At 36.3% G+C, this 18,750-nt stretch overlaps 1 protein-coding gene and 1 pseudogene across 13 annotated transcripts in view; both read right to left on the reverse strand.

Annotated features, from left to right (window-relative positions):
* LOC146903883 (uncharacterized) overlaps positions 1 to 18,750 on the reverse strand; it is a 59,700-nt pseudogene that overhangs the window by 26,323 nt on the left and 14,627 nt on the right. The window lies entirely within an intron of this gene.
* On the reverse strand, positions 2,776 to 16,852 carry LOC146903887 (uncharacterized). 12 transcript variants are annotated; one of them, XM_085724551.1, is made up of 10 exons: positions 7,830 to 7,969; positions 7,269 to 7,640; positions 6,973 to 7,046; positions 6,533 to 6,865; positions 6,234 to 6,372; positions 5,520 to 6,075; positions 4,526 to 4,681; positions 4,205 to 4,448; positions 3,749 to 3,971; positions 2,776 to 3,352 (listed from the first exon to the last, which is right to left on the reverse strand). In XM_085724551.1, the coding sequence occupies exons 8-10, from the start codon at positions 4,339 to 4,341 to the stop codon at positions 3,251 to 3,253; spliced, it is 462 nt and encodes a 153-aa protein (XP_085580677.1). In that variant the 5' UTR covers positions 4,342 to 4,448; positions 4,526 to 4,681; positions 5,520 to 6,075; positions 6,234 to 6,372; positions 6,533 to 6,865; positions 6,973 to 7,046; positions 7,269 to 7,640; positions 7,830 to 7,969; the 3' UTR covers positions 2,776 to 3,250. The 12 variants fall into 12 exon arrangements, with proteins under 12 accessions (XP_085580677.1, XP_085580678.1, XP_085580676.1 ...); XM_085724552.1 differs by having other exon boundaries at positions 6,516 to 6,865; XM_085724550.1 differs by having other exon boundaries at positions 6,234 to 6,336; positions 6,423 to 6,865.

An 18,750-nucleotide genomic window follows, 5' to 3' on the forward strand; every position in this document is an offset into this window, starting at 1 on the left:
AAGGCTAGGGATGTCAATGGATACCCATGGGTACGGATAATATGATACATGTCCCCGCCCCGTTGGATAAATATGATACCCGTGTCTGCCCCGTATCCTCGTGGGTGCCCACTATACGGGTACCCGTGGGTATTGAGGTATCCATGGGTACCCATGGAGTTTTGAATTTATTTATTTTTTGGTATAAATAATAACTTTTTTTAATTACAAAAAAACTTCAACTATTAAACATCCATACATCATCCATTCAAAATTTCATAAATCATACATAATCCATAGAAAATTCATATTGTTATATAATCTATATGTTTTATGATGTGAATGAAGTGGAAACGGTGAACTTAATAAGATGAATTAAAAAAATTTAAAATAAAAATAGGTTATTATTGAGGATTTTTAGGTGGGCGGTAAAATTTTCTTCAATAAGGTAACAACTTTAAGTAATAAGATATGATATATACAGATATTTTAGTAATTTACTTAATTTATTATCGGGTATGGGTACCCGTGGGTATGGATACAATCAAATCCGTGTCCATATAATAATGAGTAGTCAAATACCCGTTTATGATACTCGTTGATACCCGTTTAGCTACCCGCTCCATGCCCGTGACGGATTTTACCCACGGGTACCCGTGGGTATGGGTATTTTTGCCACCCCTAGCAAAGGCAGATATTAACTGCAATTTAGTACCACGTATATAAATCCTTTCACATGATCTACAGTAAAGGTAGATATTAACTGTAATTTAGTATCCAGTCCTTTCAGGTGAACAAACTTCTGCATCAGACAGATAGCTGGATGTCTCTCTACCTGATTTATATCATTTTGCCTTTCAGTTTCAACGTATATAAATCATTTCACATGATCTATAGCAAAGGCAGATATTAACTGCAATTTAGTATCGAGTCCTTTCAGGTGAATTATACGTACTTTTAAAAAAACTTGTTTTAAAGGAGAGATGTTCAAATTACGGAATATTACCATTCTTCATAAATTTGAGAACGAAGGTTGCATAATCCAAATATTTGTGATGCATGGTCTAAGGCATGGGGTTCAGTAACGTATTTTGTAAAAAAAAATTCTAAAGGAAAAATGAGTAAATTAAGGGAGATAGCCGCATTTTTTTAAGAGATTTTTGTCGTTTATAAATGTGAAAATCAAGCAAGCATATTGCACAAACATTAGAAATGCGCATCTTTCTAAAATATTTATCAAAGCATTACACAACCTTAATTCATGAAAAGAGCATATGTTTTGTTCATGAGAAATGTGCAAATTACGGAAAACTGTTGTTCTTTCTATATGTGGAAATCAAAACCACATAATCTAAAAAATTAATTTTTAGTTGAAATTCGAGAAACTTATCTGAACTTTTCCGTTAAAGGATGAAAGTTTTAGGACAAAACTTTTTGTAAGGTTCAATCCCTTCATAATTTGGTAACATCAGAGAGCTTAATTTGCTTATGTTTCAAGGGAGAAAGCTGAATTCTTTCTAAGAAATTACTGCCCTTTATAAACGTGGAAATCAAGCAATTTAGAATACTATGGTTTTGAAATTCTTTATTATATGTTTGAATAAGTTATAATTTAGAAAATATGTTTATTACTAAAACCGATTCGTATTTGCGCTTAAGTTTGTACTCTTTTTAATAATGTTGATGCAATTTATCTAAGAACATATATGTAAATGTTGAACATTAATACTCTAAAATTATAAACAGTCAAAGTTACACATTTATAAACTAAAAAGGATCATTGCATCTACTAATGCGGGTGGGGTTCCAGAAGTGGACCTCGATCCAACCGAAAAACTATTGTGTTAAAAACTTTTTAAAAGTTCTGTTAGGTTCTTAGTAGAAATAGGTGACCTTATACCAATCCCGATCCATTAGATTTGTTCGGGAAATCAACGATAGACAATAAAACATCTCGGAAATCTTATGTACTTAATCTCACAGTATAATAACTAACTCTCCTACAAATTAGGAAGGTAGTTACAACTGTTTTTCTAACTAAAAGTTAGCCTAAGTTGTGTTAACTTGTGCTGCAAGTAATTGTGGCATATGGTGTTCTTCATCCTTGTCACATAGCAAACTTGATTCCAATGCATGTGTTATGCTTCAAGATTAATTATGATTATGCGAGCATAACCCCACTATTTGAAAGCTTGCAAGTACGTGTTAGAGATAGGTGTAAAAAGTCCATAGAGTCTTATGAAGAAAAAGCAATGATCCTTTAGCATAGTGGTAAAGCAATGTTCCATCACCGTGCCTTTGATTTAATAAGAATTGTTCAATTTTTTTAACAGTACTAAAATTTGTTCTAATCCTTTGGTTTAGCACTTCATTAACAATAGAGCTAGTGTACTGAATTTGAACTCCATATTAATTGAATGAATAAAGCTAGTGTGTAATAAAATGCTAGATGTAATGCACTCTTGAACCATTACATAAACAATATCAGACACGGTTTTACTACTATACAACTATAGCTACGCTGTTAAATCTATAAACTTAGCCCCAAAACCTCATAGCAGCAACCAAGAATTATCATCGGTATTTATTCACATCTGAACCAGTATCTAACATAATGCTGCAGAAAAACTAACAGAAAGCCAAGAAACCAAAAACCAATAACTGACAGCCCCAAAATCAAATATCATTGCTCCAAATACACATGTATCTAATTTTTTATGTTTGTGGTATAACGTATCTTGTAAAAAAAATTGTTCCAAAGGAAAAATGAACAAATTAATGAATATTGCACAAACATTGAAAATCTTTATCCAAATATTTATGAAAGCAGAAAGTTAAGATCATAGTTTTTCATATTAACAAAATGATATAAAATATTTGTACACTATAGGAACCTTTGCAACTTCAAAGAATAATTGATGAAGCAGAAAGGGTTAACAATTATATTTCACTTCTAGAGTGGCTATTTCTATGTGCTTTTCTGAAGGATAGCCTGCTGGAGATATCTTAGCAATTTTTTTGACACCCTCCAATGCTGCTTGTTAGCAGCTTCTGCAAACCTCATACTCATGTTTTTTTCTTCATTGCGAATTTCAAGCTCTTTGGAATTAATTTCTCTCTCACATTATTCTAAGGTGTTCTTTTAATGCTCAATCTCAGCCTCAACGTGAGCTTTTTCTTCACTTAGCTTGACCAGCATATGTTAGAGATTATCAGCAGCAGACCTGAGAAGTTATTCACTTATTCTCAGTAATGCAAACTTGCCAAGCTTTCAACGCCATATACTATTATACCAATCACATTCCACGCCATACCCTCTCTTCAGAATAACTTCTGGAGCAATATAATCGGGTGTTCCAACCGTAGAATAGGCCTGCAATATCACAAAGATAGAAAAGCTTAAAACGTCATTAATGATGAATCTAAGTAGAGCAGCCATACAATCAAAAGAGAGAATAGTCTTTAAAGGATAGAATATTACGCAATAACCCAAATTGATATATGATGTAAATGATGCTAGACTCTAAGTTACTAACCAAACAAAAATATAACAAGAGAACCGAAGTCCAAACATAACGAAAGAATAATGACTGAATTTTTATTATAACTGAAAAAAGGTGTAGGCCGCTTTGAACAAAGTAATCATACTTATTTATGAATACGTTTTGTGAGTACTCGTGTTGTGAGTCTCGCCGTTTTATAATAAAGTTTGCTATGTTAAAAAAAAAAATCATGCTTATTTATGAATGTGTTTATTTGAGAGACTTACCAGCATTCTGCTTCGATTTTTCCGCGAATGCTCCAGTTGCTGCTGTTGTGATTGGTTAGGAGATAAAGCAAGTTCATCACTTTGAAGGACTCCACTTATGTTAACTCCATTAGATAAGTCTTTTTCCTGAAGGTTACTGCAGTCTAGCGGCTTACATAATCCAAAATCTGATAATTTCACGTGACCATTTCTATCCAGAAGCAAGTTGTCGGGCTTGATATCTCTGTAAAATGCAATTAATCAGAATATTAAATATTTCTTGATTAAAATGAATACCTCCGAATGATCAGTATTCAAGATCCATGTCGTAAAGTTAAGTACCCTACAATCTAACACTGAAAATTCCAAAACAATAGTGATTTCGTTGAAAATAACGGTTTGTCAAAACTTAGTTAAGCTACAATCTTATACTAAATAGGATTTCGCAAAACAATAGTGATTACAGATTAAGCGGACCTATGAATATAATTATGTTTATGAATAGACTCTATGGCTAGCACAGTCTCCTCGATATAGAACTTAGCTTCATCTTCAGTCAGTACTTCTTTCCGCATCAACAACGTCATCATATCTCCACCGGGTAGATACTCCATTATATGAGATATAAATACTCGCCATCTTGAAAGGAACAATAAAGTTTTACAATGCAATTGCTATCAACTTCTGCAAGAAGGTTCCTTTCAGATTTGACATATTCAACCTAATCAAAAACATAAAAGCACCTGATAAGTAAAAGAAAATAATATTTGCTCAATCTAACACTGATAATTCCAATACCTGTCCTCTACAAAGCATCTCTGATTTAACTCACGGTTTTCGCAAGTTTCGTCATTACTATTATCTCAGTTCCATTATTTAACTCTTTCGCAATGTGAAACTCCGGAGGGAAAAGAAAGTCATCTTTTTTTTCATGTGCATGATCTCTGATCAAATCTGTCATACAATGTGCATTGAATAGGATCCACCAAGAAAATAAGTTCAATAACTTAAACAGACTATTCTTTTGCATGGTAACAGACAATTCATACGAAAAGCATTCAATGTATTGTGCTGATTCTGAACTTAAACAATGTCTTAGAGAGCTTATTGAAATAAGCTATGAGTTATATTCATAAGCTATACTTGAGGAGCTTAGGAAAATGAGTTAGAAAAAGGTTATGGACATGTCATAAATTGTTTTCATAAGCTCTTACAAACAGTATCACAAGTGCATACACAAGTAGATAAACTCAAATAAACCAATCCAAATAAGCCCAACATATAACCCCATTCTCCTTCCATCCTTTACCAAATGGTCAAAATAAATTAACTCAGATAGAGAGATTAAACTATTCATACCCTGCAGTTATCCCCAAACTGTTTCCAACATATCTGTCGGATTTTCTATATATTTGAGTTTGATCAAGGCATCCAGGCAAAAACACATTTCTTTCCAATGAATTTTACTAATATTTTACAATTTCATCACTTTTCCATTTTTTCTAATGTCTACCTAATCAGAAATTCTATATGACCACATCAAAGTTTTTCATCTCCCATATCTCTTTGCAATCAGGACTACTATGTCTAGTCTAAACATTCAAATTTAACAAACAACATGTTATATATGTTTTTGGCCCCATGCCATAAATATTTCATCAAATTACCCTATAAGAGTCAAGGTTCATGGTACCTAGATAGTAATTGTAAAGTTCAATATGGACATAGAAGCTAAACACACATAAGAAGCAAAACTAATTGAGTGGGAAAAAGCTTAATAAAATTAAAGTACCATAGGGAAAGAAATTTCTCCACAACCAACACTGGTGGTGACCACATGTACTGCCTTCCGATTTATGCATCTCCCCGTATCGGAAGGCTTATGACTAATTAAATGTCCGAATCATCTGCATATTGCTAAAACAGGCGGTTCAGCAATCCAAATAAGAGGAGGAAAAGGAATGAAGACATGAAAATGAAACCATCTAAATCAATGATATCACCTTAACTGAAACCACTATGAGCAGTTAAGGACTGTTATAACACAATCAAGATATATTTTAAATTTAAAAGAAAAACAGGCGGAGAACAGAAATATAAGTAGCCAGATTGTTAGATTTGATCCAGCAGTAGCAAACCACAAAACTGGCGTATATAACCTTCAACAGTATCAAATATAGGCTTAGTTAGATGAATCATTGCAGTATAAGCAATAGAAAAGTATAAATTATAGAGACAGAACGAAAGGGAGTACAATTTCAGAGAGATAGTGTGGAGAAGAAACGATTTAAAACCAATCATCGCGACGAATTACATATTCATCTGCTTGCCTTGTCACGTAGAGAACCCTGACAAAAATTATTCAATTCAGACAACAATACATTTCAAGACTTTAATTTGAATTTTGAATGCAAGTGCAGGTGAAAACCCTTTCTGCAATCACATTGAATCTCTTGCAAATATCCTTTGACCCTTTGAACAGAAAAATTGAGCACAAGATTATTACCTCATTGAAAATGCAGCTAGATCGTAAGCTAAAGCAGCATCCTCAGCACTGTCAGATGTTCCAAGCCAAACACTTCTTCCTTTTCTTGTTGTGTCTCTGATCTCTGCTGCATATTTTCCCCAAAGTCTTTTTCTCACACCTATATATGACAGTTTTAAACCAAAAAACACAATTATGTCATGAACCAACCTTAGTCAATTTCCTTTTGCCAAGCAAATCTGCAGGCACCATCTTAGGCAACAAAACAGAACCCTTGACAAAATCATGAGGGTCAGCAGTTACCCCGGACAACATTTCACCTTACTGCGCTCCAGCAGCAGCATTATCATCCTTATTCAATGCAGAAGAACCTTCCACATTTCCCTGGAAAACAAAAATGAGAAATACATTATTTTTCTATATAAATCTAAAATAATATCTTCACACAGCAATCACTGTCCAACCCTGACATTTGAAAAATTTGCATCCCCATCCTCAAACACTTCAATAATTTTAGCATCCATACAGACCCTCCCAACACGATAAGATCCATCAGACCTGGAAACTGCATTGGATGAATGATCAACAACAAAAAGCATCTTGTGACCAATGAGATTTTTCAGCTCAGATGGATAAAAACCAGCATTTTCACCCTGCACATTTGAAATCGTTAAACATGACATATAAGTGTTAAACATACACATAAATTTACTTGATTACACTACTTTACTTGGCACACACATTTAATCTTGAAACTAACCTTCGCATCAGCCACAAGTTTCGCACAAGACTTCTTAACAATGAAAAGATTGTCTGAATGTCAAATACCAAGTACTGAAATTATTCAACACAGATTTTGAATGAGTTTTGTAATAAGCATTATTTATCTCTTCTAATTACATTCTTTTCCTTCTATTTTTTAATAAAACTACGGACAAAAGATGAAGTCCACTACTTGGCTTACTTAAATAGTTGAGCCACAACTACTAATAATAAAATAACAAAAAAACATCACTAAAAATATAAAGGTCGATACAAAAGGAAGAGATAAAGTACCATTTGAGAGTGAGTCAAAAGAACTTCCCACCTATTCTCTGAAGACTTCTTCCAGCCCTGAAACTTTCAATCTCCCATTATCTTGGGGTCAATCTCTAACCGATATGCAGGTACATACTCACTTGTCCAAGCACTGAAATCAGAACCACCAATTTTCTCTAATTTTTCATAGGATGAAGGCTTCCACCAGAATCACTCTGATTTTATTTTTACAGGCTTGAATCCATCCCTCATCAAGTGATATTTATCCAATAGACTTCTTGTTCAACTATTTCATCTTCAAATAATTTGTGCAAGATGACCGAGAACATCAAACAGGCCACACCAACTCAATCAGGACGTCTTATGCACCATAAGCGGAGCTACCGGGGGCTGCATGTCAATAATTCAGAAAAGAAAAACTTATAAAATTAGTTATCAACACAAAAGTTCAAACACTAAAATTTCAAATGAAAATCACACTCACTAACAACTCAGAATTATATCGACAAATTTAAGATATACATAGTCTGTCAGTGTGTGTGTGCTTTCGTTTGTGTGTCTGGGAGAGAGATGCAAAACCTGATTTTAAGAGCTTTCTGCTGCATTGGAATCTTTAAACTTGATGCACTTTTTACGCTAAGTCTTAATTCTTAAGTTAGCAAAATGCCTTAAAAATGGAATAAACTTCCAATTCCTACCATGATTTGTAACACCCCGTTTTCCCAACATAAAAATTTCATTTAAAATCAGAGTATTTTGATCACAACGGAATGTCACATACTTCATTTAAATCATAAAATGGATAATAGTAATTATCCTTCAAATTCAACATCATGAAAAATCTTAAACTGTTGCAGCGGAAAATAGTTCAACATTTTAAAGTCTTGGCACGCAGGCCTTATTGGAAAATCTCATAAATTAGTTCATAAAAGAGACACGTAAGGAATAGAAGTAAAAGCACGCCCCCATCCCGTTACGTATCAGAGCACCTAGACACCAAGTGAGGAGTCCACTCACGAACGCCTCTAATCTTTATTACCTGCACATTACCCACGGTCGAGGCAACATATACGCAGAAGGGGTGAGATTTCATAATCATTACATTAAGCATATAATCCAATAAAATGCATTTAACAACTTAAACATTAATAACATATCACCAATTAACAATTAGCATATTTTTCCTTTCATAACAAACACAATCATCAAATACCGTTACTAATTTTCATCGCAAATCATAATCAACTTAACACTCAACTTGACGACACAACTCATCTTTGACCATGCAACTCTATCAACTCAACAACAACTGGACAACACAACTCGTCTTTGACCATGCAACTCTAACAACACAACAACAACTTAACACCTTAGACAACATGAAACTTTTTGATATGCAAATGCATGTGGTACCATTCAACAACAAAATGAGCATAATAAGCTCTTCAACGTGTGAGCACAAAGGCTGCCGGGCCTAAAGCCCCCAACTTTAATGAGCACAAAGGCTGCCGGGCCTAAAGCCCCCAACTTTAATGAGCATGCAATGAACTCAAACTTCCAACGACTTAGACGACGACGTGAACAACTCATACGACTCATAATCATGGACAACTTCTTAAAATTCCAACAACATAGACCGACTCATGCAACTTCAAGACACTAACAGTCAACAGCAGCAACCAGCAACATTTACATCGTAAAACAGTGTTTAAATATCATAACAACATTAAAGGGAATGAATCATAACCACTTATCATCATATAGCATCTTAAATAATTCTTATACAACATCACTACTAATCTCAGTCACCTAAACAGACTTCTGGGACTTCTGAAAGCATCCTAAACAACCATCTTTCTTACTTCTAAGATCAACTCATGACTACACGTGCGAAAGGATCGCATCAGAACAATTTTGGGCAACTAACGGCCGAACTCGCAGTTGCGAGTAACTTTGCTCGCACTGGCGAGCAAAGCGTGCATTCTGGGTGCCTAAGTCTTTACTCGCAGTGGCGAGTTATTCTGCTCGCAGTTGCGAGCTTACAGGTCACTCGCAGTTGCGAGTTGCATTGCTCGCAGTTGCGAGTTCTGGGTTCTAGCTCGCAGATGCGAGTGTTCTTGCTCGCAGGTGCGAGCGATGAATGTCAGTACGGCCAGAAACCTAAAAATCACAACTTTTCACCTATATTCACGATTCCTTCATCCAAATAGCATCTAATTATCATCTTAAGTCATATCTAAGGTCTGTACACTAATTTTGCATCAATCTAACATCTGTTCTTGATTCATTCATCAAAATTGATCCTAAACCTAATTCTCAATTCTCACCAAAACTTAACCTAATCATGCTAAATTCATCCTATAGAATTATACCCTTAATAATATTGAAAATTAGTCTCACCCTTACCTGATAATAGCAGAATCGCAGCCCTCCTTTGGTTCTTCTCTCTTTCTGACTTTTCTCCCTTTTTCTCCAAAAACGTACGTACTACTTTTCCTAACTTATGTCTGTCTATTTATCTCTCCTTTTTACTCTTCTCACTACTAATTGCTCATCTCACCACGCAGCCCAATCTTTAATATTTTTATTTTATTTCTCATATCTTATTTTATTTAATAATAAAATAAGTCATAACAACATAACAACTTCACCACAACAAAATACCCCACATAATTCATTTATAAATCATATAAACCACTCAACTTCATGAATCATAAAATTCACACATATCAATCATGAAAATCACTTAAATCATATATATAAATATATTTTTAAATAATCAAATAATTAAGACGGGCGTTACAACTCTCCCCAACTTATAGAATTTTCGTCCTCGAAAATTTACCTCAAGCAAACAACTCTGGATAAGACTCCATCATCTTACTCTCCAGCTCCCACGTCAAGCTTTCACCAGTAGCGCCGCTCCAAACAACTCTCACTAGAGGTATTTCTTTGCCTCTCAACGTCTTCATTTTGCGATCATCAATCCTCAAAGGTAAAGTCTCCACCGTAAGGTTGTCTCTAACTTGCACGTCATCACTCTGAATCACATGGGACGGGTCTGGAACATACTTCCTCAGCTGCGACACATGAAACACATCGTGCAAATTCGATAAATGCGGTGGCAAGCCGACTCTATAAGCCACCGGGCCAATTCTCTCAGATATCTGATAAGGACCAATAAACTTTGGAGTCAACTTCTTTGACTTCAATGCACGACCAACACCGGTCGTTGGGGTAACTCTCAAGAACACATGGTCTCCCTCTTGAAACTCAAGGTCTTTCTTACGCTTATCATGGTAACTCTTCTGTCGACTCTGCGACGCTTTCATCTTCTCTTGAATCATTTTCACCTTCTCAGTAGTCTGTTGAACAATTTCTGGGCCTAGAACCACACTTTCACCGGTCTCAAACCAACACAACGGAGTCCTACACCTCCGACCATACAAAGCCTCGAAAGGTGCCATCCCAATACTTGAATGATAACTGTTATTATAAGTGAACTCTATCAACGGAAGATGACTATCCCAAGTTCCACCTTGCTCAAGTACACAAACTCTCAACAAGTCTTCGAGTGACTGAATTGTTCTTTCCGACTGACCATCTGTCTGAGGATGATAAGCCGAACTCAATCTCAACTTAGAGCCTAAAGCCTCTTGCAAACTCTTCCAAAATCTAGAAGTAAATCGTGGGTCTCTATCTGACACAATGCTCGAAGGAACACCATGCAGCTTCACAATGTCTCGAATATAAATATCTGCCAACTGAGCCACAGGAAAACTAATATTAATCGGAAGGAAATGTGCCGACTTCGTCAATCTGTCAACAATCACCCAAATTGCGTCATTCCCTTTAGGAGTATTTGGCAAACTCGTCACAAAATCCATGGATATACTATCCCATTTCCATTCTGGTACATCTAACGGTGTCATCAACCTAGCAGGTTTCTGATGCTCTACCTTCGACTTCTGACAAATCAAACAAGAGTACACAAATTGTGCCACATCACGTTTCAATCCTGACCACCAAAACAGCTTCTTTAAATCATGATACATCTTTGTAGCTCCCGGATGAATGCTCAAACTACTCCTATGACTCTCTTCCAGAATCATCCTTTTTATCTCGTCATTGTCTGGGATACAAATCCTACCTCGGAACCTCAACACACCTTGATCATCGACTTTAAAGTCACCATCTTCAGTTTGATTACTAGCAACCAACAAGTCCACAAACTTAACATCAACCTTCTGTGCATCTCTAATACTTTTCAAGAAATCGTTATCAATTTTCAGCATTCCTAACTTAACGCTCCGAGACGACATTTCACAAACTAAGCTCATATCTCTAAACTGTTCAAGTAATTCAAATTCCTTCACCATCATAGCAGACATATGTAAACTCTTCCTACTTAAGGCATCCGCAACAACATTAGCTTTACCCGGATGGTAATTCAAACTAAAGTCATAATCCTTCAACAATTCGAGCCACCGTCGCTGTCGCATATTCAATTCTTTCTGATCAAACAAATACTTCAAGCTCTTGTGATCACTAAACACCTCGAATCTCGAACCATACAAGTAGTGTCTCCAAATCTTAAGGACAAATACGACTGCAGCTAATTCAAGGTCATGAGTAGGATAGTTTCGTTCATGAGTTCTCAACTGTCTTGATGCATAAGCAACAACTTTACCATCTTGCATAAGCACACCGCCTAAACCTAATTTGGACGCATCACAATACACCGCAAAAGGTTCATCAGGTTTTGGCAAAATCAAAACTGGAGCCGTCGTCAAACGCTTCTTCAATTCATTAAAACTGTTCTCACAATGAACATCCCACACAAAGGTTTTACCTTTACACGTCAACTGAGTTAACGGAAGTGCCAACTTAGAAAATCCTTCTATAAATCTTCGATAGTATCCCGCCAAACCCAAAAAGCTTCTAATCTCTGTAACTAACTTAGGAGTCTCCCATTGTGATACTGCTTCAACTTTAGATGGGTCGACTGCAATACCACTACCGGAAATAACATGGCCCAGAAAACTTACCTCGTTCAACCAGAATTCACACTTAGACAATTTAGCATACAACTTCTTCTCTTTCAGCACTTGCAAAACGATTTTCAAATGTTCTGCATGTTCTTCTTCTGTCTTAGAGTAAATCAAAATATCATCGATGAACACAACCACAAAGCGATCCAAAAATGCATGGAAAATGCGATTCATATACTCCATAAACACGCCAGGCGCATTACTCACACCAAAAGGCATCACCTTATATTCATAATGACCATATCGCGTCCTAAAGGCCGTCTTCTGCATGTCTTCATCTTTTACTTTAATCTGATGATAACCCGACCTTAAATCAATCTTGCTGAACACACGTGCACCCACCAGCTGGTCCATCAAATCATCAATTCTAGGAAGTGGATATCTATTCTTTATAGTTACTTTATTCAGTTGTCGATAATCAATGCACAACCTCATACTTCCATCTTTCTTCTTAACCAACAATACCGGCGCTCCCCAAGGTGAAACACTCGGTCTAATGAACTTCTTATCTAGCAATTCCTCCAACTGTTTCTTCAACTCAGCCAACTCAGAAGCTGACATACGATAAGGTGTCATAGACACAGGCTTCGTTCCCGGAACAAGGTCAATAGAAAATTCAACTTCTCTCTCCGGTGGTACATCAGGGATTTCATCAGGGAAAACTTTAGGAAAATCACACACCACCTGCAACTTATCAATCACTGCTTGATTCTCCAAAGATAAGGATGCCATCAAGGAAAACATCAAGATCCCATCGCGTTCTAATTGCTTCAGCTGCTTAGTAGACAAAAATTCTGCTCCACTTTCCTCTTCAGCAGAAGAGAAACGCACCGACTTACTAAAACAATTAATGAGAACATGGTTGTACTCTAACCAGTTCATACCAAGAATTACATCCATTCCACTCAGAGGCAGACAAACTAAATCAATCTCAAAATCACGATCAAACATAGACAAAGGACATCGTAAACAAACAAGAGAAGTAGTCACCGAACCCTTAGCTGGAGTTTCGACGACCATTTCTCCACTCATATCAGACACAGCAAGACCCAACTTAGAAGCACAATCAAAAGCAACAAAACAATGTGTAGCACCAGTATCAATAATAGCAACTAAAGGAGTATTGTTAATATAACAAGTACCTCTGATCAAACGATCCTCATTTTCAGTCTGAGTACCAGTCAAAGCAAACACTTTCCCTCTAGTCTGAGTCTTCTTCGGATTCGTACACTGAGACCCAATATGACCCTCTTCTTTGCAGTTAAAACACACAATGTCCGCATGCTTACACTCTGCAAGTGTATGTCCTTTACTGCCACAACGAAAGCACCGTTTAATATCCTTAGTACAAGCATTACTCTTATGGCCTTTCTCGCCACAAGTGTAACAAACAACCTCAGCACCAGCATCCTTCTTATTTGACCTCCTCTCATCATTAGCTCTTCCTTTTCCTTTGTCAGCAGGAGCACTGTAAGGCTTTGGGCGACTTTGTTGGCCCTTACCCCTCTTCTCACTCATAATCTTATAATGAGCTTTGCTGTCATCTTCATAGATTCTGCATCTGCTCACCAAAGCAGAAAAGTCACGGATCTGTTGGTAACCAATGGCTCGCTTAATATCAGCACGCAAACCATTCTCGAACTTGATACACTTAGAGAACTCAGCATTGTCCCCAGTGTAGTGTGGATAGAACTGAGCCAGCTCCACAAACTTTGCTGCATACTCTGTCACCGACATGTTTCCTTGCTTCAGCTCAAGGAACTCGATCTCTTTTCTTCCGCGAACATCCTCAGGAAAATATCTGTTTAGGAACTCTCTCTTAAACACAGCCCAAGTAATAACTGCATCATCCTGCTCTAGGGTAGGTTGGAGGCTCACCCACCAGTCGTCAGCTTCCTCAGCCAGCATATGCGTTCCAAAACGCACCTTCTGATCATCAGTACATTGCATAACTCTGAAAATTCTCTCAACCTCCTTGAGCCACGTCTGTGCTCCATCAGGGTCGTACCTTCCTTTGAAGGTAGGAGGATGATTTCTCAGAAAGGTCTCCAACATTCTCACATCAGCATTCGCACCAGCACCAGCATTTGGATGTTGTCCCACAGCTTGGGCTACAGCTTCCAAAGCAGCAGCAATCGCAGCATCATTTCTTCCAACCATTCTAGTCCTCTTATAGCAAATAAGATTCGCAGCCTCCAGGTCTCTTCTCTGCACAACACACAACATTTAGAATATCATAATAGTGGTATTCCAACTCCTAAAGACACAACTCGACTCACTACTTGACCGGACGGACCGACCTGCTCTGATACCAATTGTAACACCCCGTTTTCCCAACATAAAAATTTCATTTAAAATCAGAGTATTTTGATCACAACGGAATGTCACATACTTCATTTAAATCATAAAATGGATAATAGTAATTATCCTTCAAATTCAACATCATGAAAAATCTTAAACTGTTGCAGCGGAAAATAGTTCAACATTTTAAAGTCTTGGCACGCAGGCCTTATTGGAAAATCTCATAAATTAGTTCATAAAAGAGACACGTAAGGAATAGAAGTAAAAGCACGCCCCCACCCCGTTACGTATCAGAGCACCTAGACACCAAGTGAGGAGTCCACTCACGAACGCCTCTAATCTTTATTACCTGCACATTACCCACAGTCGAGGCAACATATACGCAGAAGGGGTGAGATTTCATAATCATTACATTAAGCATATAATCCAATAAAATGCATTTAACAACTTAAACATTAATAACATATCACCAATTAACAATTAGCATATTTTTCCTTTCATAACAAACACAATCATCAAATACCGTTACTAATTTTCATCGCAAATCATAATCAACTTAACACTCAACTTGACGACACAACTCATCTTTGACCATGCAACTCTATCAACTCAACAACAACTGGACAACACAACTCATCTTTGACCATGCAACTCTAACAACACAACAACAACTTAACAACTTAGACAACATGAAACTTCTTGATATGCAAATGCATGTGGTACCATTCAACAACAAAATGAGCATAATAAGCTCTTCAACGTGTGAGCACAAAGGCTGACGGGCCTAAAGCCCCCAACTTTAATGAGCACAAAGGCTGCCGGGCCTAAAGCCCCCAACTTTAATGAGCATGCAATGAACTCAAACTTCCAACGACTTAGACGACGACGTGAACAACTCATACGACTCATAATCATGGACAACTTCTTAAAATTCCAACAACATAGACCGACTCATGCAACTTCAAGACACTAACAGTCAACAGCAGCAACCAGCAACATTTACATCGTAAAACAGTGTTTAAATATCATAACAACATTAAAGGGAATGAATCATAACCATTTATCATCATATAGCATCTTAAATAATTCTTATACAACATCACTACTAATCTCAGTCACCTAAACAGACTTCTGGGACTTCTGAAAGCATCCTAAACAACCCTCTTTCTTACTTCTAAGATCAACTCATGACTACACGTGCGAAAGGATCGCATCAGAACAATTTTGGGCAACTAACGGCCTAACTCGCAGTTGCGAGTAACTTTGCTTGCACTGGCGAGCAAAGCGTGCATTCTGGGTGCCTAAGTCTTTACTCGCAGTGGCGAGTTATTCTGCTCGCAGTTGCGAGCTTACAGGTCACTCGCAGTTGCGAGTTGCATTGCTCGCAGTTGCGAGTTCTGGGTTCTAGCTCGCAGATGCGAGTGTTCTTGCTCGCAGGTGCGAGCGATGAATGTCAGTACGGCCAGAAACCTAAAAATCACAACTTTTCACCTATATTCACGATTCCTTCATCCAAATAGCATCTAATTATCATCTTAAGTCATATCTAAGGTCTGTACACTAATTTTGCATCAATCTAACATCTGTTCTTGATTCATTCATCAAAATTGATCCTAAACCTAATTCTCAATTCTCACCAAAACTTAACCTAATCATGCTAAATTCATCCTATAGAATTATACCCTTAATAATATTGAAAATTAGTCTCACCCTTACCTGATAATAGCAGAATCGCAGCCCTCCTTTGGTTCTTCTCTCTTTCTGACTTTTCTCCCTTTTTCTCCAAAAACGTACGTACTACTTTTCCTAACTTATGTCTGTCTATTTATCTCTCCTTTTTACTCTTCTCACTACTAATTGCTCATCTCACCACGCAGCCCAATCTTTAATATTTTTATTTTATTTCTCATATCTTATTTTATTTAATAATAAAATAAGTCATAACAACATAACAACTTCACCACAACAAAATACCCCACATAATTCATTTATAAATCATATAAACCACTCAACTTCATGAATCATAAAATTCACACATATCAATCATGAAAATCACTTAAATCATATATATAAATATATTTTTAAATAATCAAATAATTAAGACGGGCGTTACATGATTGATGACAAATTTAATCTTAAAGACATTGAATTGAAGTCAGTACCTAAAGGCAATTGAAGTCACCACCTCAAAGCTATAGATTCAGCCAAAGTGGGAAAGTGAGGCCGTAAAACTCAGTGCACCATGAAATGTCTCTCTGTTTTGCAAAGAATCATCACACGGAAGTTAGAAAAAAAAATAGAAATATGTTATACAAAGTTATAACATCTTTAAAACACAAAAACAACTTCTGCAGAGACATATTTGCATCAGAAACTAATCACTGATATTTCTTCTCAGCACAAATTAAACCAAAAACAGCCCAAATCAGTTTAATCATCAAAAACCAAGAACAAAAATCACTTGATTCGACGTTACAGGGAGTGAGTTCTTACCCTTTTAGTGGAGTCCTGTCACAAATACGGGTTTCACCAAACTTCTTCCAAAACCAGCTTATTCCTAGCTTGTATCCAAATCAACGGCCTAATTACAATTTATCCACTTCTGCCCTTGCCCTAATCCTCCATAATCACTTTCTGTCAGCTTCTAAAACAACTCAATTATGATTTAAGCAATTCTGTCAACTCCCAAAACAGTTTATCAGTCCACCAACTACTCATATGGTAACTTAAATATAGCATTGGTAATATAAAGAACACATAACCATACCTGCAACAACTTGTATTCCACTTAAGCTTCTGCAAAACAACTTAATTGACAGCTTATTACTTATAAAGACTTCAATTTTAACCCAAACACTAAAACATCAATTCAAACATACCCCACAACAACTTAATTGCTACTTTCTAAACAATCTGATGGCAATAGTTCAAAACTATACAAATTGAGAAATTTAATTTCACATAGATGAATTAAACCCAAAATTGCAAAGAAACAAACCAAAAACCTAAATTTTTGAATTAAAAGCACAAAACTCATTCAATCTGAGACATGCATGGCCTTAGATTCAAGAAGGAATAAGAAAATCACCTCTTTGATGAAGAAGAAGAAGACGCCGGCCCTTCTTTCTCTGTTCCCGTTTCCTCTTTCTCTCATCCCCCTTCTTCCTCTCCCTTTCCAATCTCTCGTCCCCCTTCTTTTGTTTTTTTTTTTTTTCCTTTTCACATATACATAGGCAAGGGGAGTCCATTTACTAATTTACGAAAATGCCCTTATTAAGGGCAAAATTGTAATTTCCACGGACATTGATTTTCCTATCTAGTTTAGTAGATTATCGATCAATACTTTGAGTTCACAAAGTATTAGTTATCAACTATAACGAACCACTATCCATAACAACAATTGGATAAGCTAACATTCACTTAACTAATTAAACCAATCCAAATTAACACCAGAATCTGAATCATCATCAAAACACCCTCATTCATTCAGATTTAATAATGTCATCAAATGTTATTTTTCCATCATAATTCCATACACAAAATAAATCCCCATTCTTTGTTGTCGATGTATTTTCTTAATAGAATTATGACTAAGTTTGAAGCATATGGGAAATAATAAGCCTAAGAGAAATGATAAACCTAAGTTTAGAATAATAATGTTCGTGCTCTTTATTGTATCATTTGCCTCCATTAGAAGTTGAGATGTCACAATTCACAATGACAGCAGATTGAGTTACCACAATCAACCCCCAAATAAGATGAAAGACCATCCACATTTTTCTTTTTGATCTGAGACCATCCACATTGTGACAAAAACCTTTATAATGATGTTGTGTGACCTCGTCCGTCACTCTCAATTCTCATTATCACATGCCAATTCCTTACAATTTGATTCATTTATTGCACTACGTGTATGTATGTGGACATGAAAGCAACATTCCAAAAGAATATGACTGCAAGCTTTGAAGGAGATATGATTATTGGTTATGTAAGGGCCCCAATGAAAGAATTAGCATCTACCCCTCCATTTACGAACAATTCCATACATTTCGACTTTACCTGAAATTTATTAACGGCTTTTGATTGTTTTACATATACCATTTTAATAATAAAATTATTAAAATGGTATATGTAAAACAATCAAAAGC

This window comes from Medicago sativa, chromosome 7 (genome assembly GCF_051527215.1).
Source record: "Medicago sativa cultivar Bolivia chromosome 7, Bolivia_mono, whole genome shotgun sequence".
In the NCBI taxonomy this organism is placed as follows: domain Eukaryota; kingdom Viridiplantae; phylum Streptophyta; class Magnoliopsida; order Fabales; family Fabaceae; genus Medicago; species Medicago sativa.